Raw genomic sequence first — 21,734 nt, 5'->3', positions numbered from 1 at the left:
GAATTCATTCAGTGGGCTGGGGCTGGGGCTCAGCGGTAGAGTCCTTGCCTAGCATGCATGAGGCCCTGGGTTCAATCCTCAGCACCACATAAAATAATTAATTAATTAAGGGTATTGTGTACAATTAAAAAATAAATATTTTTTAAAAATTCATTCAGCTAAGATAAATATTAGTAAGTCAAAGATTAAGACACAGAATGTTTTGTTTTCTTTTGTAGCTCTGGAAACTGTTTAAACCCAGGTCTTCACATATGATAAGAAAGTGCTCAACCACTGAGCTCTTCCCATAAACCCTAAAATTGCCTATGGGGGTATATGTGCTAAGGATTGAACCCAGGACCTTGTGATGCCAGGCAAACTCTATACCACTGAGCCACATCCCTTATCCACAAAAATTACTTTTTTGGAGGTGGGGGGATGGGCAGGCACTCTACCACTGAGTTATATCCCCAGGCCCTAAAATTACTTTTTTTTTTTTTTTAAATATGGAACGCTTCACGAATTTGCGTGTCATCCTTGCGCAGGGGCCATGCTAATCTTCTCTGTATCGTTCCAATTTTAGTATATGTGCTGCCGAAGCGAGCACATACTTTCTTGATTAAGATGCTAATATACTACCTCGAGTTAGCTCGGTTGTAGAGTGCTTGCCTAGCAAGCACAAGGCCCTGAGTCCAATTCCCAGTACGCCAAAAAAAAAAAAAAAAGTAACTTCTGAGGAGAGCAAACACTGCAGGCAAACTGAATGACACCTAAAATTTGTCAAGAAATAGGCATACCAGGTATGCTATCTGCTATCACAGCTGAAATTCAGAGTACCTGGTAAAGGAGAGGAAAAGAAGCATGGAATTAGGCTTTAAAAAGTCTATAATCATGCAATTTTAAGTGATTTAAGAGATAACTAGGAGGCACTTAAAGGTTATAAAATAGTAAAAGCACCAATAGCCAGACACAATAGTGCACACCTGTAATCCCAGTGGCTGGGGAGGCTGAGGCAGGAGGATCACAAGTTCAAAGCCAGCCTCAGCAAAAGCAAGGCACTAAGCAACACACTGAGACCCCGTTTCTAAATAAAATGCAAAATAAGACTGGAGATGTGGCTCAGTGGTTGCCCCTGAGTTCAAACCCCAGTACCCTCTCACCCCCTAAAAATAAAGCATGAACAGTTAGGTACAAAGCACATGTTTGCAATCCCAGCAATTTGGGAGGTTGAGGCAAGATGATAGTAAGTTCAAAGCAAGCAACTTACCAAGACCTGGTCTCAAAATAAAACAAAAAATTTAAAGGACTGGGGATGTAGTTCAGAGACAGAGTGCCAGTTCAGGTACTGGGTTCAATCCCCAGTACCCTCCCCCACACACCACAAAAAAGGGGCAAACATTATATATCCACGTATACATTTATTTACATAGCACAGAAGAATAATAAATGTCCACATATCCATTTACTCAATTTAAGAAATTAAGGAGACTGAAAATCCCCAAATAATGACATTCCTCTCACTATACCTTCCAGAACAACTACTATTCTGACTTTCGTGAAAATCACTACCTTTTTCTCTACAGTTTTATTAGGCATGTATCCCTAAACGATGTTTATTTTTTTACCCGTTTTTTTGTTTGTTTTGTTTTGTTTTGGGTACTGGGGATTGAACCAGAAGCGCTTAACCTTATCTTAAATCCACCATCTTCTGTGACTTGATTTTTTTTCATTCAATGTGGTGTTTCTGAGATTAATTCAAATTGATGTATGTAATGGCAAGTCATCATTTTTGCTACCATATAGTATTTTACTATGGGGATAAACCATAATTTAAAATTCCATTCTACAGTAGTTTGAACAGGTTGTTTCTATTTTCCTGTAATCACTAGAGATGCTACTTTCAACATTCCTGAGTATATCTGATATTATGTATCAAGAAATCTTCTACAATGCCTATATAGGAATAGAACTGCTGGGTTATATGCAAGTTCAATTTTACCAGGTAATGACAAACTGTTTTCTTAAGTAGTGACATTAACTTATATTCCAACTAACAATATATGTATACAAATTCTCATTATTCTACCTATTTGGAAACATTTAATTTTATCAGATTTTTAATTTCCTATCAACATGAAAAGTATTGGGTTTGTTTTTGATTTATATTTGTTTTTTTAGTTTTAGGTAGACATAATAACCTTTATTTTATTTTTATGTGGTGCCGAGGATCGAACCCAGTGCCTCACGCATGCTGAGCAAGAGCTCTACCACTGAGCCACAACCCCAGCCCCTGAAAAGAATGTTTTAACTTACATTTCTTAAATTACTAATTGGGGTGAACATCTTACACATACTTAGTGATCATTTGAGATTCCTATTCTGAAACATACCTGTTTATATCTTTGCCCATTTTTCTCTTGACTCATTTATCTTTTACTCATTCTTTATAGGAAATTTTCTCTGGAGTTCTGTACTGGATACTAATTCTTTGTTGATTGTACATACTACAGGTATTCTCCTTCCAATTAGTTTATAACCCCCCTCACTTTTTTGTTTTGTTTTGCTTGTGCTGGAGATTGAACCCAGGATCACTCTATCATTGAACTACATCCCAAGTCCTTTTTATTTTTTATTTTAAGACAGGATTTCATTCAATTGTCAAGGCTGGTCTGGACCTTGCAATCCTTCTTCCTCACCATCCTGAGCTTCTAGAATTACAGGCATGAACCGATATGTCCAGCTTATAGCCTTATCTTTATTCTCTCCCTATGGAGTCTTTTTGGTGAAGAGAAATTATTGAATTTTCTATAGTAAAATGTATCCATTTTTAAATTCATAGTTCTAAAAATTTTTAAATTTTGTATAATATGAAGTAGGGATCTAATTTCTCCCCCCCCCCTTTATGAGTAAACAATTATCTAAGCACCGTTTATTGAAAAGTTCACTTTATCTTTGGTTCACAAGCAAGTGGCAAGTCTCTAATATATCTGTTTCGGAAATCTTGATTTTATTCCATTTGTTTACTTATAAATAGTATTGTACTACAAGTAACATTTACTACCGTTTTATAAATTTTGATTTCTGGTAAAGTATAATCATCAATACTGCTTGCCCAAGGGATCATTAAAGAATCATACTTCCTGATCCACTTGGTTCAACAGGTCAAGATGATTCATTCTGCTTAATGAGCTGTGAGTAGAAGAGAACTGCTGAACACTTAAATTTCCCACACAAAATTCTATAGAACTTTTTGTCCCTCTAACTTAGCAACGAATAATATTCAAAAGGGTTGCAGCTTTGGTACCTAATTCAGAGAAATATAGTGTCCAAGAACTAGCCGCCAAAGGTGGAATATGCAAAGAGAACAAAGAAGGAGGCAGACAAATATCCAAGACTGCAAATTATTAGCACATTAAGAACAGCACTGTGTCTTGGGTGGCAGCAAGAAAGGAAGATCCCTGCACCCCAAAGTGGGAGGAAGGGGTGTGTATGTGTGTGTGTGTGTGTGTGTGTGTATTTCTGAGTAATTCTTTTTTTAATTTTTTTATTTATATATGACAGCGGAATGCATTACAATTCTTATTACACATATAGAGCACAATTTTTCATATCTTTGGTTGTATACAAAGTATATTCATACCAATTCATTTCATGTCTTCATACATGTGCTTTGGATAATAATGTCCATTACATTCCACCATCATTTCTAACCCTATGCCCCTTCCCTTCTCTTCCCACCCCTCTCCCCTCTCCTCCTCTATTCCTCCCATGCTCCCTCTCCCTACCCCAGTATGAATCAGCCTCCTTGTATCAGAGAAAACATTCGGCATTTGTTTTTTGGGGGATTGGCTAACTTCACTTAGCATTATCTTCTCCAACTGCATCCATTTACCTGCAAATGCCATGATTTTATTCTCTTTTACTGCTGAGTAATATTCCATTGTTTATATATGCCACATTTTTCTATCCATTCATCTACTGAAGGATATTTTTTTATCCATTCATCTACTGAAGGGTATTTTATTTAGGTTAGCTATTGTGAATTGTGCTGCTATAAACATCGATGTGGCTGTATCCCTGTAGTATGCTGTTTTTAAGTCCTTTGGGTATAGGCCAAGGAGAGGGATAGTTGAGTCAAATGGTGGTTAAACTAGACAAAGTTAGTCTATGGCCAACTGGAATGTACCTAGGCTTTCTCAAAAACTATTAACATGGGGCTGGGGTTGTGGCTCAGTGGTAGAACTTTTTCTAGCACACGTGAGACACTGGGTTTGATCTTTAGTACCACATAAAAACATAAATAAATAAAAATAAAGTTATTTAAAAAAAAAAGACTGCCAGGCACAGTGGGGCACACCTGTAATCCCAGCAGGTCGGGAGGCTGTGAGGCAGGAGGATTGTGAATTCAAAGCCAGCCTCAGCAATGGCGAGGCACCAAGCAACTCAGTGAGGCCCTGTCTCTAAATAAAATACAAAATAGGGCTGGGAATGTGGCCAAAAAAAGCGGGGGTGGGGGTGTCAGCTAAGTGTTTTGTCTCTGCCACTGATGCCTGAATTATTTCTTAACTGATATATGTTAATAGTTTGTTTTTCAGGGGGGTGATTGATTGATTGATTGATTACTGGGGATTGAACTCAACCGCTGAGCCACATCTCCAGCTCTTTATATATTATAGTAAATGGACACAAGACCCCTATTTTATTTATTTATATGTGGTGCTGAGAATTAACCCCAGTGCGTCACATATGCCAGGCAAGGACTCTACCACTGAGCCACAACCCCAGCCCTTTCAGCCCTTTTTTAAAAAAAATATATATATATATATATATTTTTTTTAGTTTTAGGTAGACCTATATCTTTATTTTACATTTATATGGTGTTGAGGATCTAACCCAGTGCCTCATGAATGCTAGGCGAGCATACTACCACTGAGCCACAATCCCAGCCCCGCTCCAGCCCTTTTTAAAATTTTATTTAGAGACCAGGTCTTGCTGAGTTACTTAGGGCCTCACTAAGTTGCTAAGGCTAGCTTTGAATTCACGATTCTCTTGCCTCAGTCTTCTTAGCCACTGAGATTACAGACATGCACGACTGCACCAGGCTATCTTAACAATTTTATTTATCCAATATATAAGATTCAAAATGCATGCCAGAGTCAGCTGGTGGGTAAAATGGCAGTTATACATGATAATAAGAAAGCTATTATCATGTCAAGCTAGGTTCCTACATCACCTGAGTTACTAACTGATTATAATTTGTAAGGTTTCCCTACTAATGTACAATGGGCAAGTAATGTGAATGAGAAATAAATACTGTGACCAATACATTCAGCAAGTTGTTCACTTTGTTATTACTCTTCAGGAAAGTCTTATTTTTCACTGTCATACAAATTTCAGAATTGACTTTTCTCAGCTTCCAGGAAAAACTGATGATCAGAATACACATTAACACCACCATATTGTAAAACATATGGAAATACTGGAAAACAGTTGACATTATCTAAAAACATTAAAAACATAAATTTTATGATCCACTAATCCTGTTCCTGGACATGTACACAAAAGATATGTGTATACATATGTATAAGAATGCTCTTTAGCAAAATTGTTCATAAAAATACAAAACTAGAAACAATTCAATTCAAATGACTACCAGCAATAAGATGGACAAACACTGATTTATTTACACAAATAATGGGTCAAATGGTGGTTAAACTAGACAAAGTTATACTGTCATGTATAACTAAATTAAATAAAAAAAGAAATACCATATAATAATGAAAACAAACTGGAACTACATACCACATGGGTAATTTTTTTAATAGTTTTATTTTGTTTATTTTTATGTGGTGTGGAGGATCAAACCCAGGTCCTCGAATGTGCTAGGCAAGCACTCCACCGCCAAACCACAATCCCAGCCCCCACATGGATGATTTTGAATATATCAACTAAAAAAGACACACAAATTTTAAACAGAATCATTCCATTGTAACAAAATTTCAAAAACAAGGTGAGCTTTTGTTTGTTGTCTACTATGTTACCCAGGCTGGACTTGAACTCCTGGGCACCAGAAATCCTCCTGCCTCCACCTCCCAAGTAGCTGGTACTACAGGTGCGAGCCACTTCCTTTGCCTCTTTGGATGTTTTTTTCTTTTCTTTTCTTTTTCTTTTCTTTTTTTTTTTGTTTGTTTTGTTTTTTGTGTGTTTTCTCACTGCTAGGGATCAAACCCAGGGCCTCAGGCATGCTAGACTGGCAGTCCACCACTAAGTTACATCCCCAGTCCTGGAATTTTATTAATACTCAATCACCTCTTCTTTTGTTTCCCCCCAGTCTTGAGGGTTGAATCTAAAGCCTCACACATGCTAACAAAGCATTCTACCACTGAGCTACATTTCTCACTCTTTAATAGTCAATCACCTCCTCTGCAAATAATGACAACTTTCTTTCTTTCCAGTCTTTATATCTTTTCTTTTTAATTTTTCTTGTCTTATTACACTGACTAGAATCTAATTAATGATAAACTTATTGTTTTCATTTTGTTTTAGGGGGGGTACAAGGAATTGAGCCCAGGGGCATTCTACCACTCAGCTACATCCCATCGCCGCCACCCCCCCCCCCCTTCTTTTTTGGTGACAGGGTCTTGCCAACCTGATTAGGGCTTTATTAAGAGTTACTGAGGGGCTGGGGTTGTGGCTCAGTGGTAGAGCATTTGCCTAGCATGTGCAAGGCCCTGGGTTCAACCCTCAGCACCACAAAAAACAAATAAATAAAATAAAGATATTGTGTCCCATTAAAAAATAAATATTTAAAAAAAAGTTACTGAGGTTAACCTTGAACTTGTGATTTTTCTGCCTCAGCCTCCCAAGTCACTGGGATTATATGCCCCTGTGCCACACTTATAAAAACAGTTTTAAAGTGGGAAACAATAAGAGATATCCCTCAGGAGAATCTAAGCACTTATGGTCCCTCCCAGGTTTACTCCTCCATACACTTATCATTTCTTACCTTCTCTCAAAAAGTGAAGCCCTATAGTTTGAATGAAGGACTACCAATTAAAAACTATGGTGAGTAGATTATGGCGGGCTCTTGGTCATTGGATCGTCACAGAGGGTGTACCTCCACTTGCTGCGCGGGTGACCTCAAGGATAAGAGGAACGACTCGTCGCTGTTGGGCAGGCGGCTCTCGGAGGACTCGGGCCGCCACCGGCTGCTGGAGAAGTGGGCGAGCATGTGGAACTCCGTGAGCACAGACGCCTCCGAGGCCAGCACCGAGAAGTTTCCCGAGGAGGCGGCCCCGGCGGAGCCCCCGCTGGTGTTCCTATGCTCTGGCTGCCGGCGTCCGCTGGGCGACTCGCTGAGCTGGGTCACCAGCCAGGAGGACACCAACTGCATCCTGCTGCGCTGTCAGTGCGGGCAGGCCGCGCTGGGGGGGCTGGGGCCTGGTTCCCAGGTGTTTCCTGTAATGTTTCTGTGGATAAAGAGCAGAAGCTTTCCAAACGTAAAGATGAAAATGGTTGCATTCTCGAGACCCTGTACTGTGCGGGTTGCTCCCTCCATCTTGGCTATGTATTCAGGTGCACTCCCAAGAATCTAGATTATAAGAGGGACTTGTTTTGCCTCAGTGTTGAAGCCATTGAAAGTTATACTTTAGGGTCCTCTGAAAAACAAATTATGCCAGAAGATAAAGAGCTTTTTAATCTTGAAAGCCGAGTTGAAATAGAAAAGTCTCTAAAACAGATGGAAGATGTCTTGAAAGCATTGCAAACGAAGCTGTGGGAGGTTGAATCAAAATTGTCCTTTATGAGCTGCAAAAGCTGAACTCTGTTCCATGTTGCGTGTCTCTTGTTCTTTCCCATCCATTATGTCTTAAATGAGAAGAATTGTAGAATCATTTCTGCAGCTGTATTTTATGGCAAAGAGGTGATTATTTCCCACATTAGAATTTTTAAGCTACTTTGTGATACTTGCTGGAATTGAAATTTAGGAGTTTGTATTTTGATAAGAAACTGGGCTGAGTTTTTAGAATTATTTTCTTTCTGTGTCAGACTCATTATTATTGATTTTCTATTTTTTAAAGAATAATTTTGCTTTTAATACTTTGGACAGTGGGCTGGGATTGTGGCTCAGCGGTAGAGTTCTCATCTAACATGTGCAAGGCCCAGGGTTCAATCCTCAGCACCACATAAAAATAAATAGATAGAATAAAGATATTATGTCCAACTACTTCTAAAAAATAAATGTTTAAAAAAATACTTTGGACAGTATTAAATAGTGAATGGTAAAAATCTTAAAGAGTTCTCTCTCTCTCTCTCTCTCTCTCTCTCTCTCTCTATATATATATATATATATATATATATATAAATATAATTTAGTTGTAGATGGACACAGTACCTTTATTTTATTATTATTTTTTTATGGTGCAGGGGAATCGAACCCAGTGCCTCACGCATGCTAGGCAAGTGCTCTACCACTGAGCCACAGCCCCGGCCCTTAAAGAGTTTTTTCTGCATCTTGCGTGATTGAATCTTCTTTAAAAACTAATGCTTAAAGTTCTCTGGAGAACCTGTCTATTGAGTTATTTGTCAGAACCATGTGGAAACTTAGACAAGAACAGAGAAGCACAAATGTATATAAGGGTCCCACTTTATGCTACTTATTTACTACTATATGCTTAATAAAATTTATCAGAGAGTAATAAGTATCTCTAGGGGTAGGATTCTGGGAGAATTTTTTTTTTTTTTTTTTTGGTTTTCTGTAGTGTAAGACATTTATTAATAGTAAGCATGTATTATTTTTATGACCAGGAAGAGAATAAAGATTAAAACAAAAAAAAACAAAAAAAACAAAAAAAAAAAAAAAAAAAAAAAAAACTATGGTGATTCTAATAATTTAAATTTCTTAGCTACTAAAATTAAATTCAGCCAGGCATACTGGCATATACCTATAATCCCAGCAACTCAAAAGAGTGAGGTAGGAGGATCATGAGTTCAAAGCTAGCCTCAGCATCTTAGTGAGGCCCTGTCTCAAAATAAAAAATAAAAAGGGCTGGGGATGTGGCTCAGTGATAAAGTGTCCCTGGATTAAATAAATGGGATGGACTCAAATTAAAAGTTTCTTCTCAGCAAAAGAAACAATCTGTGAGGTGAATAGAGAGCCTACATCTTGGGAGCAAATTTTTACCCCTCACACATCAGATAGAGCACTAATCTCTAGGGTATATAAAGTACTCAAAAAGCTAAACACCAAAAAAACAAATAACCCAATTAATAAATGGGCCAAGGACATGAACAGACACTTCTCAGAAGAGGATATTCAATCAATCAACAAATATATGAAAAAATGTTCATCATCTCTAGCAATTAGAGAACTGCAAATCAAAACTAAGATACCATCTCACTCTAGTCAGAATGGCAGCTATTATGAAGACAAAAATAAGTGTTCGCGAGGATGTGGGGAAAAAGGTACACTCATACATTGCTGGTGGGACTGCAAATTGGTACAGCCAATATGGAAAGCAGTATGGAGAATCCTTGGAAAACTGGGAATGGAACCACCATTGGACCCAGCTGTCCCTCTCCTTGGTCTATACCCAAAGGACTTAAAAATAGCATATTACAGGGACACAGCCACATCAATGTTTATAGCAGCACAATTCACAATAGCTAAACTGTGGAATCATCTAGATGCCCTTCAGTAGATGAATGGATAAAAAAATGTGCATTACATACACAATGGAATATTACTCAGCAATAAAAGAGAATAAAATCATGGCATTTGCAGGTAAATGGATGCAGTTGGAGAAGATAATGCTAAGTGAAGTTAGCCAATCCCCAAAAAAACAAATGCCGAATGTTTTCTCTGATATAAGGTGACTGACTCATAGTGGGGTAGGGAGAGGGAGCATAGGATGAATAGACAAACTCTAGGTAGGGTGGAGGCGTGGGAGGGGAAGGCAGGAGGCTTGGGGTCAGCAATGATGGTGGAATGTGATGGACATCATTTTCATGTATGAAAACATGAACTGGTGTGAACATACTTTACATACAAACAGAGATATTAAAAATTGTGTTCCATATGTGTAATAAGAATTGTGATGCATTCCGCTGTCATGTATTTAAAAAATAAAAGCAATTTTTAAAAAATCCCCAGTGCCAAAAAATTAATAAATTAAAATTTATTTAAAATAAGTAAATAATAATGAAATTAAATTGAACTCATTCGCACTTTCACATTAATCCATTTGCATTATAAGTCTGTTTATAATTTTCAAATTAAAAATTGGAAAATTAAAAGAATACAAACAATGCCATCTAAAGCATGAAATGTGTGCAAACTACAGCCCAATTATCATATATATATATCACTGGAGGGCGAACAAGTACTTTTGGGGGAAAGAAACTGGTATTTTATATACTCCCAACATAAAACAGAAGCACATACGGAAAATAAATTAGTTGGTGTATGTGCTGCCGAAGCAAGCACTAAATAAGGAAAATAAATTAGTTAGCATCACATACACCAACTAATTTATTTTCCTTAGTAATGTACCAAGGAACGTGAGAATTCTAACATCCCCAGGATTATAAAGACCCAAATTATAGTCTTTGATCCCCAAAGTTCATTTAACCTACCATCACAAGCAACTGTTCCTCTGAAAGGGACTGAAGAAATTTCCTCAGTTCTAACAGATTCTCAGAGCGTATCCTGCAATGTCTGATGGTTGGTTTTCATCTCTCTGGCTTATATGATACTGATTTATATTAAACTGACAATTTGTCCCTCCACAAAACAAAACAAGTGTGGCAGACAGTTTTCCACAATCCCTCCTGGACAGTTCTAACTAGTCAAAGAGGCAATGTTAGAAGATAGTGAAGTGGTGCACACCAGTAATCTCAGTGATTCCGGAGGCTGTGGCAGGAAGATTGCCAGTTTGAGCCAGCCTCAGCAACTTAGTGAGACCCTGTCTCAAAATAAAAAGTAAAAAAGGCTGGATGTATAGCTCAGTGGTAGAGCTCCCTTGGGTTAAACCCCAAGGACCACAAAAAAGGGGTGGGGGGAGGGAGGGAATGTCAATGGTCATATAAAATATATAATTCCTTCTTTCCTTTTTGTAATATGAGTTTCCAGTTTCAGGAGAATCATTCCAGGATTAACATCTACCTAGAAAGTATCTCCCTAGAATAGTTTTAATACCACAAATCAGACTTCTCTTGGTCTTGTTGACCAAGGGGATACTGAAATTATCTAAAATAAGATACTTAATATCAATCAATGTATGACTTGGAAAATCAGGTCAAATGCTCTTTTGAATGCATTTCTGTCTGAATGGACACATAGGGAATATTACAGTCAACTTTTAAAAGATTTGGTATATTAAAATTCATATTTAGCTCAGATATCATCACTATTAATATATGGTTTCCAAACACCCTGCTTTTGATATACAAAGGCAAAAAGAAAATTTTAATAAGTTAGGGTTATATTGTAACATTACTCTTTTTAAATACTTTTATTTTATTCCTTTTTATTTTTATGTGGTGCTGAGGATTAAACCAAGTGCCTCACATGTGCTAGGCAAGCGCTCTACCACTGAGCTACAACTCCACCCCATAAAATCAGTTTTATATTTAGGCTTTTCACTTATCAGGATATTGTTTCCATATCATTAAATGTTATTTAAATGCAAAAAAAAAAATCATATTTAGCTGGCAACAGTAACACATGCCTGTAATTCCAGCTACTTAGGAGACTGAGGCAGAAGTATCAAAAGTCTGAGGCCAGACTGCAAAACTTAGCAAGACTCTATCACAAGATAAAAAAGGGCTGGGGTGAGGCATAGTGCCACATACATGTAATTCCGGCTACTTAGGGGCTGAGGCAGGAGGGTTTTAAGTTCAAGGTCGGCCTCAGCAACATAACAAGACCTGTTCTCAAAAAAAAAAAATAAAATAAAAATAAAAAGGTCTGGGGATGCAGCTCAGTGATAGAGTACCCCTGGGTTCAATTCTCAGTATTAAAATACACACATATACATATACACACACACACACACTTTTTTTAATTCTTCAATTAACCAACCTATATTCTATATTTTGCTACAAGTTACAATGGTTCCAACTAGGATAGAAAAAGAAAGACGTTTGTGATCCAAGTGGCAAAAAGTTCAAAAGACTCGGGCTGGGGATGTGGCTCAAGCGGTAGTGTGCTCCTCTGGCATGCGTGTGGCCCGGGTTCGATCCTCAGCACCACATACAAACAAAGATGTTGTGTCTGCTGAAAACTAAAAAATAAATATTAAAAAATTCTCTCTTTCTCTCTCTTTTAAAAAAAAAAAAAAAGTTCAAAAGACTCATTTAACTATTTCTAAGGTCCTATTCATGGATTTAAAACTCCAAAGCAGGGTTAGGGTTGTAGCACAGTGGTATAAGTGCTTGCCTAGCATGTGTGAGGCACTGGGTTCAATCCTCAGCATCACATGAAAATAAATAAATAAAATAAAGGTATTATGTCCATCTACAATTTTAAATAAAGGAAAATAAAACTCTAAAGTGATATGTGCTGAAAAGTTTTTTGAGTCAGTAACTGAAAAATAACCAATATAATTGGGAAATTCTATATTTTTCTGGTCACAAGTTCTACTTAAAATATAAAAGCAATTAAATTAAATATATGAAGATCACATGAAGTATCCCTATGACAAACCAAGAATCCAGACTTCAAGAGACAAAAAAACAAAACAAAACTCTAGAAACTTAGTAACTCAATATGAAAGATTTAAATTTGTCCACACACAAATAATCTATTGTATACCTGGACCAAAAATACGTAAGCAACCTATATGCTGGTAAATATATGGTCCTTTACATATCATAGTTCTTTCTCTTTAACAATATATCTAAAATCTGAGCTGGGCATGGTGGCTCAGGCCTATAATTAATCCCAGCAGTTTAGGAGGCTGAGGCAGTACGTTTTCAAGTTCAAAGCCAGCATCAGAAAAAAGCAAGGTGCTAAGCAACTCAGTGAGATCCTGTCTCTAAGTAAGATACAAAATAGGGCTGGGGATGTGGCTCAGCGGTAGAGTGCCCCTGAGTTCAATATCGGATATCCCCACCAAAAAAGAACAAAAGCAAACAAACAAAAATACATATATATGTATGTGTGTGTGTGTGTGTGTATAATCTGATATAAAAATCTCTCATTTTCCTTATCTCTAAACAAATCCCAATTTTCCTCTTTTTTCAGATATGAAAACCTTAGAGCCAGATAAAACATGAGGTGGAGAATTGATATAAAGAATCTATTAACCGGGGAAGGGGGGGGCGGGGTTGTGGCTCAGTGGTAGAGCACTTGCCTCACATGTCTGAGGCACTGGGTTCAATTCTCAGCACCACATAAAAATAAATGAATAAAATAAGGGTCCATCAACTGAAAAAAAAAAAGAAAAAAAAAAAAAAGAATCTATTAAGGACTGGGGTTGTGACTCAGCAGTAGAGCGCTCGCCTCCTCAAACTTGTGAGACCCTGGCTTCAATCCTCAGCACCACATAGAAATAAAGGTAACTAAAAAATAAATATTTTTTTAATATTTATTTTTTAGTTTTCAGCGGACACAACATCTTTGTTTGTATGTAGTGCTGAGGATGGAACCCGGGCCGCACGCATGCCAGGCGAGTGCGCTACCGCTTGAGCCACATCCCCAGCCCAAATATTCTTTCTTAAAAAAGAATCTATTAAATGTGATAATGGTAAACATTACAAAATGGGAAAATTTTAACACACAATAGATACTTTCATTAAAAACCCTTAGTTATTTATTCTTTCAATGTGAAATTTAATATTGTTTTTTCAGGTTAATACTCAAAGAAGAAGCCCACCTGAATAGAATCCTATCATGTCAAATAGAGCTATACAAGAAAAAAGGTTCAGAAGAAAAAGACTACCAAAGTAATTAGTTTGAAGCAAACAAAACTAATCACATCAATCTTTGCTCTAAACCACAGGCAGATAATTCAATAACAAACTCTGACATTAATCAAACCCCTTCAATATGGACAATTTGACAATCTAAAGACAGTGGAAGAAACAAATCTGAAGCATTTTACCTTGAGAGCACAAAAGATGCAGGAATCTCCCATGCATTTGTGAGTTGTCAGCTGCCTAAAGCTACGACGAAAGATGTCCAGGTGCCACAAAACCTAGCAAAAAAAGTGAAAACACTTCATTTCTCTATAAAAAGCCACTGTTTAATTCTAAATTCAACAGTTCAAGCATACATAAGTAATGATTGGAGAAGCAATCTTTATTCTCAAGAGAAAAGCTCATCCTAATATATTAAAACAAACACCAAAAAAAGGTGAGGTAAATAACATGAGGATAAATGAAAGTATTTTGGTGAAAACATTAATTTGAACATGAAATAAAGGTCACACAGAAAAAAAAAAACCATGGTCTGACATATATGAAATGTGATCCTGAAGAAGAAATTTATAGATTTAAAGTGCAGAAATAGGGCTAGGTATATAGTTCAATGGTAGAGCACTCAATTAGCATGTGTGAAGTCCTGGGTTTGATCCCCACCACGACAAAGGAAAAATAGAAAACACTGTAGAATACAGATTTTATTTTAATAGTCCACACAAGAAAAGCAAATATATTTTAAAACTTATAACAGAAGCTTGAACTGTAGTGGCTCACATCCGTAACACCAGCTACTGAGAAGACTGAGGTAGGAGGATTGTAAATTCAAAGCTGGGATGGGCAACTTAGTAAATCTCAAAATAAAATAAACAGGGCTAAAGATATAACTTAGTGAGAAAGTGCTTGCCTACCAGGTGTGAGGGACTGGGAGTGGGGTGGGGGAAGGAGAAAAAACAGAAGGAGGAGCAGCTTGGACTACAGTATGAAAAATTCACAATTTTTTAACTTCTGAGGTGTGATCTCTTGAAGTCAATAGGATAAAAACAATAGTGATATCAACAATGATAAATCATATTCATAGTATGTACTCATGATATGATGTAAAAGAATGATACTTTACTTCTATGGTCTTCCTCTTCAAAATCCATTACCCCAGTCTAATCATGACAAAAACATCAGACAAATTCCAATACAACCTGGGCACAGTGGCACATGGTTATAATCCCAGCCAGTTGGGAGTCTGAGGAAGGAGACTCATAAATTCAAGGCCATCCTTGGCAACTTAGCAAGACCCATCTCAAAATTTAAAAAAAAGCTAGGGATAGCTTGGCACCATGGTGCATACCTATAATCCCAGTGGGTCAGAAGGCTGAGACAGGAGGATCACGAGTTTAAAGCCACCCTCAGCAAAAGCGAAGTACTAAGCAACTCAGTGAGACCCTGTCTCTAAATAAAATACAAAATATGGCTGGGGATCTGGCCCAATGGTTGAGTGCCCCTGAGTTCCCTGATACCCCCACCCCCCAAAAAAAAGAAAAAAACTACTATGTATTATCTGGGAGAAAAATCTAATCAACCTTATCTAACTATCTGAAATTTTAGGAAAAACACTTAAGCTGTTTCTATAGGTTTGACAACATAGAATTTTTTAATGTTTCCAAATAAAAACTTGAAAATTGAGAAAGTGTATAAAACTTTTATTATATAGATAAGCTTACAAGATTCTTGTATTATGAATGAGAAACTCAGTATTACCTGTACAAGGTCATGCAGCTAGTCTATAAAAGTGCTACAATAAGAATCCAAGTCTCCTAATTTCCTAGTCCAGGATCCTTTATAGCAAATACATTGTGCTATCTTTTCTTCTCTCATAGCAAACTATTTTCTTACTAAATCTGAGACATCATGCTAATAATTTCATACAAGCGTAATTGTCTTGGATAGCAAACTTTGTTTACTTTTACAATAACAGAGAGAAAAGAAGAGAAAGTAATTACTTGAGAATTGGACCAGAGGGGATAAACAAAATACTCTGTGGGCCTGAATAGGCAGAGGAGAAGCTTTGAGATTCTGAGACCACTAAAGTGGCATGCAAGAGAAAAAGGGAACTCCCAGGGTACATAATTACCTTAGGGAATTTACTTTCCTCTAGCTCTTTTCAAGCATATTTAACCAGACACAATGATCATGAGCCAATACAGGAAGGCTGAGAGAGAGAAGATGAAGGAGAGAACAAAGACTGAACTCTATTCTTTAGAGAACATGAATATGAGACATGAACAGGGGCTGGGGCTGCAGCTCAGTGGTAGAGTAACCTGCTTTGCACCTGTGAAGCACTCGGGTTTGAACCTCAGCACCACATAAAAATAAATAAACAAAGATATTGTGTCCATCTACAACTAAAAAAAAAAATTTTTTTTAAATATATGAGACATGAACATTGAAAGTCTCTAACTTGTAGAAAGAACTCTGTTCTCTGTACTAGAGAAATACAACTAGGGTGATAAGACATCTTGTCTCAAAAAGGAAACAGTAGTATCCTATTTAGGATAAAAGTTAATAAGCAAGTAGAAAGATCACCTGAACTATTAACTAATACTATTTAAGTAGGTAAATAGCAGTAGTTATAGTTACTGTTGTTTCTAGTATCATTATTATTCCCATTTCTATAAATAAGTTAATTGGAATTCCAAAAATAAAAAGACCTGCCTAAGATCACACTGATAAACTTAAAAAAATGATTCACACTGTCAATTATTATATTTAAAAGAGTACCAGAAACATAACATCAGCAAACAAAAACTTAACATTCACTAAAAATTAAAAAATTACTCTTACCTGCAGGGCACTATTGAGGAAGCAGCTATTTTGCCCTGGCTCATTGCTGAGGCCTTTGCTGGGGGCTATGGAGGTTGAGCTTCGAGGTGCAAACATCCCTTGGACACTGCCACGGCCCCCTGAAAAATAATTTCTTTTCCAAGACATAACTGTTCACATTTAGCTTGAAAACACAGAGAAGGCTTTGTATCTTTTGGGCAGGTAAATTTTATCTGCTGAAATCCTCAAAAGATAGAGAATCCAGAACTTGGTGAGTTTATGTTGAAACACTTTGACTTTATAAATTTCCAAACATCAAATATGTAGTTCAAGGAATTCATGTAGCCTCTAGGTCCAGATGATGGTGCTATCCCTCACTTGCCCCACTGTCCAAAGTGTAACAAAGCACAGGATTAATGTAGAGAAGTTCTTTAGTATTGCTTCTTTCTATTTTTCTTGAACTTCCTCCAAAAAGTCCTGGTGAAATGGACGTAATCCTCAACTCCAGCAGCATCCAAAATCAGGGAAAGACATGTTCTTCAGTCTTGTTTACAATGCTTCTTATGGACTGAAGATTTTTTCCAACTGGAAGGAGAGGCAGACAGATAAGCAGGAATCCAACATAACCCTCCTTGCCCTCCACGGCCTTGTCCCATCATCCTCTACTGCAAAAACTCAATTTCTGAACAACTGACAAATATCTCACAAAGCTAAGAATTTTTGTTGTTGTTATTCTCTGTTGCTTCTTTTTAATGTGCCCTAAATTTCTTCTAGCTTCCCAACCAGATCTTCAGAATGTTTCTTTTCTTCTGGAACTAGAATAGCCAGCTGTGCCAGAGAGCTTCAACAGAAAGGGGAAAAAAAAAAAATCAAAAGCTTGCGTCACTTAATGACTTTACTGGCTTTGCACTGTTCTGCCAAGATCAACGTTGCCTCACCTCTCACTATAAACTTGAAACCTTGGCAAACAATGCCAAAAAAGAAAAAGGGGAAAAAAAAAAAAAAAACCGTACCAGCAGCAGCAAAAAAAGAGAAACACTCAAATGTTAAAAAAAAAAAAAAAATGGTATAAACAGTTTTATTTTCTTGGGAAACCTCTCTGAAATTTTCTTGAAGGAAAAGAAAGTTGATGAGTTGATATGAATAAAAATTTAAAGATACAAATGTTCCAGAATCAGGCTAACAAAAATAAAACAAACAAAAAAATCATTAGGTAAGCACACTCCAAACTAGAATTACATTTCTTTTGGATGTTTGGAGTAAAGCACTTTTTAAAAAGTGTTTTCCATGTGTATGGTTTTGAAAAACTCTAAAGGTGGGAGGGATAAGTTAGCTATCTGGACTCTTGTTTTGAGTAAAGATGTCGCATCTCAGAGAAACATTCTTGGTAAGTAAACCACATTTTTTTTAATATTTATTTTTTAGTTGTAGTTGGACGCAATATCTTTATTTATTTATTTTTATGTGGTGCTAAAGATCGAACCCAGGGCCTCACACATGGTAGGTGAGCGCTCTATTGCTGAGCCACAATCCCAGCTGTAAACCACATTTCTTAACACCACGTCCAACAGAACTAAATCTCCTCCCATCCTCTGTTTGATTGATTGATTTTTTTTTTTATTCAATGATTTCTGACAGAGGATCAGAGAGATAATTTGAGTAACAAATGATTTAATCCTTAGATTATACCAGAAGGGCTCACTGAGGCCAACTATAGTTTTCAACTAAAATGCCCATGAAGCAACAGTGAATAATATCAAAGCAAACACCTTTCCTGGAAGGAAATCATCTAATCTCTAGCTTTTAAGATTTCCTATTACCTGCATATCCACATAAGAAAAAAAATGAAAACATTAAGTGATAAATTTCTAAAGTTATTCAAATTTCTCGCTTCATTCCCACTGTGTGCACCACTTTAAAAAAAAAAAAAGCTTTAACATTTTAATCACATTCTAGGAAAGAACCTAAAATTGTCCATAGCAAGTCCAGAGGAAAAACTCACAAGAATATTAGATAGTTGCACAAAACTGTTCCTTCTCTTCTCTAAATTCCCAGACTATTTATAATCGTCACACATCACAAAGGATTTGATTATACACCATACTGTCATATTATTCGCTGTGTTTTATTACTCCATTTGTTTTATATGGTATCAGTCATATGTCTTGAATATGACTACATGAAACACAATAATAACAGTGTCAGACATATGCTAAACACTATATACTTCTTCATTTAATCTTCACAATAGCCCTATCAGGTAGATATTAATAGTTCAATTTTACAGAAGAATAAAGTGAGGCTTAAAGACATTAAATTGCCCAATTCAAAGCTAGTATGTGGCAGAGCCAGAATTGTTTTCACTATGCACTGTCAATTATGTATTTTATTATACTATTCCAAAATCTTCTATCACAGTGCTGATCATAAGGAGGCACTCATGACCAGGATCAGTTCATCAATGATTCAGATGGAAAAAAACATGAGCAGTATTTCAATTTCTAAAGAAAGTACAGTAGGGCTGGGAATGTGGCTCAAGCGGTAGCGCGCTCGCCTGGCACGCGTGCGGCCCGGGTTCGATCCTCAGCACCACATACAAACAAAGATGTGTCCGCCGAAAACTAAAAAATAAATATTAAAAAATTCTCTCTCTCTCTCTCAAAAAAAAAAAAAAAGGTACAGTAGTCCCATTACAAGTGATTAAAGCTAAAAGTAAGACTGGAGATGTAACTCAATGTTAGAGCACTTGTCTACCATGTGCCTACTGATTTATGTGACACGGAGAAAGAAGCCACATCTCCCACACAGATTATAAGACCCTCACATCTCTACACACACCCTTATTCACACCCCACTCAAGGCCACTAAGGATCTTTAAACAAGCTGTACAGCATTCCTTCAGCTGAACTGCTGCAAAGGAATGACAAGTACCAAGCCTCTACTTTGCTTAGAGCCAAAAGAACTTGGCAGGCAGATGGGGTTTCCAGTATCCACATTAAGAGCTTACTGAAACTCAGCCTGCCCTATGACACACACCTGAGTACTGGGAGCAAAGGGGAAAAGACAGTAGCAGAAAAAGGATTCTTAGGTTCTGAATGGTAGCATTATGTAGGGTAAGGTAATAAGTTCTCACACTTGCTCTAGGTGTGTCAGAAACTAGCGGTGAGAGCCAAAAAGAAAACAGGCAGGAGAGTCAGTAAAAATGGTCTAGATAAATACCGATGACAAAAACATTTCACTTGAAATGAAATGTTCAGCTCTAGGTCCAGCACCAAATAGCATAATTGTTCTCCAGTGCCATCTACTGAAGATATATGAGCAAGTAAGTTACAGTTCAATCTATATAGCTCTAAAAATCTGCTCTTAAAAGGAATTTTTCAGGCAAAACTGAAGTATTCCAGGATAAAAAAGCATGTCTGCAACTCACTTTCAAATGATTCAGAAAGGAAGGAAATACTTTTACACATACACACAGAGAGATTTCTATACAAAAAAAGAAAAAGACAAGAACAAAAAAGTATGAGGGTAAAATAAAATGGAATGAAGCTTGAATACTATTTCCATGAAAGGTAGAGCTCAGAGCCAAGCGTGGTACACCTAGGATTCCCAGCTAATTGGGAGGCTGAGGCAGGAGGATCCCCAAGAGCACAAGGCCAGCTTGGGCAGCATAGCAAGACTTCATCTCAAAAAGAGATAGAGAGAGCTGGGGTTGTGGCTCAGTGGTAGAGTGCTTACCTAGCATGTGCAAGGCCCTGGGTTCAATCCTCAGCACCACATAAAAATAAATAAGGTATTGTGTCCAACTACAACTAAAAAATAAATATTTTAAGAAAAAGAGGTGGGGGTGCTGGAGATATAGCTCAGTTGGTAGAGAGCTTGCCTCACATGCACGAGGCCCTGGGTTCAACTCCCAGCACCACAAAAAAAAAGGGCAGGGGGGTCGGTACTTAAAGATGCACAATAAAGCCATTTAAAAAAAGAAAAAAGAGGGGCTGGGGTTGTGGCTCAGCGGTAGAATGCACATGTGAGGCACTGAGTTTGATCCTCAGCACCACATAAAAATAAATAAAATAAAGGTATTGTGTCCAACTACAACTAAAAAAATTAAAAGAAAAAAAAGAGAGACGGAGGGAGGGAGGGAGAGAACGCTCAAAATACAGTATAAGGTCAAGTTGTTGTAAAAAGCAAATGATGAAGACTAATACAACACAAAGAAGACTTACAGCTAAACTTGAAGACAGAAGACAAGGTTCAATTTCCACATTTTTACTATGTGGTATAATCCCATACAAATTACTAAATACCCTGAACTTAGTTTTCTGGGTCTGTAAAACAGAGGCAGAATATCTATTACATATAGTGGTTGAGATCTGATGCAGAAGAATGACAGTATTGGCAAATTTGAAAACAAAGAATAAATAATGAGTTCACTGAATGAATGAGCCCCAATGACTAGAGGTAGAAAGAAAGATAAATTTTGTTTTGGGAACCTCAGAATACCAGAAAGTTGTAACCTACCAAGGATATATTTTCTAATTGCATAAAAATAATTGCATAATTGGTCTCACAAAGTATGAATAATATGTTAACAAACTACATTCTAGGAGAAAGAACTGAATTTCACAATTATTTTTAAAATATGAAGCTTAACTTTAAAAGGCAAACAATTGAGCCTATTATAAGGAAAAGGAGTACATTTAAGAAGGCCTACAAAAAATTACCAGGTTCAATTCATCAATGATCAAATGGAAAAACCATGAACAGTATATCAGTTTCTAAAGAAGAGACAGTAGTCCCATTGTGAGTAATTAAAGCTGGAAGTAAGGCTGGACATGTAATTCTTGTCTACCATGTACACAAAGTTCAATCCCCAGCACTGGGGGTTGGGGGAGTATTTTTTTTTTTTTAAAGCTAATAGTAACCCAAACATTAGAAAGTCAGACACACAATACTGAGATATACAAAGAGTTTAACCAGAAGTTTTTCACACTTCTAGTTTCTAGTACTCTAAACAGCAATTT

At 37.0% G+C, this 21,734-nt stretch overlaps 2 protein-coding genes and 1 non-coding gene across 19 annotated transcripts in view; 1 reads left to right on the top strand and 2 right to left on the bottom strand.

The window, feature by feature from the left end:
* Usp54 (ubiquitin specific peptidase 54) overlaps positions 1-21,734 on the bottom strand; it is a 128,938-nt gene that overhangs the window by 55,354 nt on the left and 51,850 nt on the right. For 4 of the 17 annotated variants that reach the window (XM_046419831.2, XM_058577921.1, XM_046419832.2 and 1 more), the window contains exons 2-3: positions 16,735-17,298; positions 14,082-14,174 (exon numbers count right to left, since the gene is read on the bottom strand). In XM_046419831.2, the coding sequence (XP_046275787.1) occupies positions 14,082-14,174; positions 16,735-16,881 (240 nt within the window). In that variant the 5' untranslated portion in view covers positions 16,882-17,298. Of the gene's footprint in view, positions 1-14,081; positions 14,175-16,734; positions 17,570-21,734 lie in introns of those variants that run through there. The other 13 variants (XM_046419833.2, XM_046419841.2, XM_058577925.1 and 10 more) reach the window with 8 other exon arrangements.
* Positions 480-586, bottom strand: LOC124076158 (U6 spliceosomal RNA). Its single transcript, XR_006846264.1, has one exon. It is a non-coding gene; the product is annotated as a U6 spliceosomal RNA (small nuclear RNA).
* On the top strand, positions 7,030-8,743 carry LOC124076076 (protein Mis18-alpha-like). The gene is made up of 2 exons (XM_046419848.2): positions 7,030-7,383; positions 7,431-8,743. Exons 1-2 carry the CDS (start codon positions 7,056-7,058, stop codon positions 7,796-7,798), a joined length of 696 nt encoding a protein of 231 aa, XP_046275804.1. The 5' UTR covers positions 7,030-7,055; the 3' UTR covers positions 7,799-8,743.

Source organism: Marmota monax, unplaced genomic scaffold, assembly GCF_021218885.2.
Source record: "Marmota monax isolate L192 unplaced genomic scaffold, Marmota_monax_Labrador192_F-V1.1 WCK01_AAM20220418_F8-fsc00019, whole genome shotgun sequence".
In the NCBI taxonomy this organism is placed as follows: Eukaryota; Metazoa; Chordata; class Mammalia; order Rodentia; family Sciuridae; genus Marmota; species Marmota monax.
Note: the sequence above shows the minus strand (reverse complement) of the source record. Positions and strands in the feature narration are given on the sequence as shown.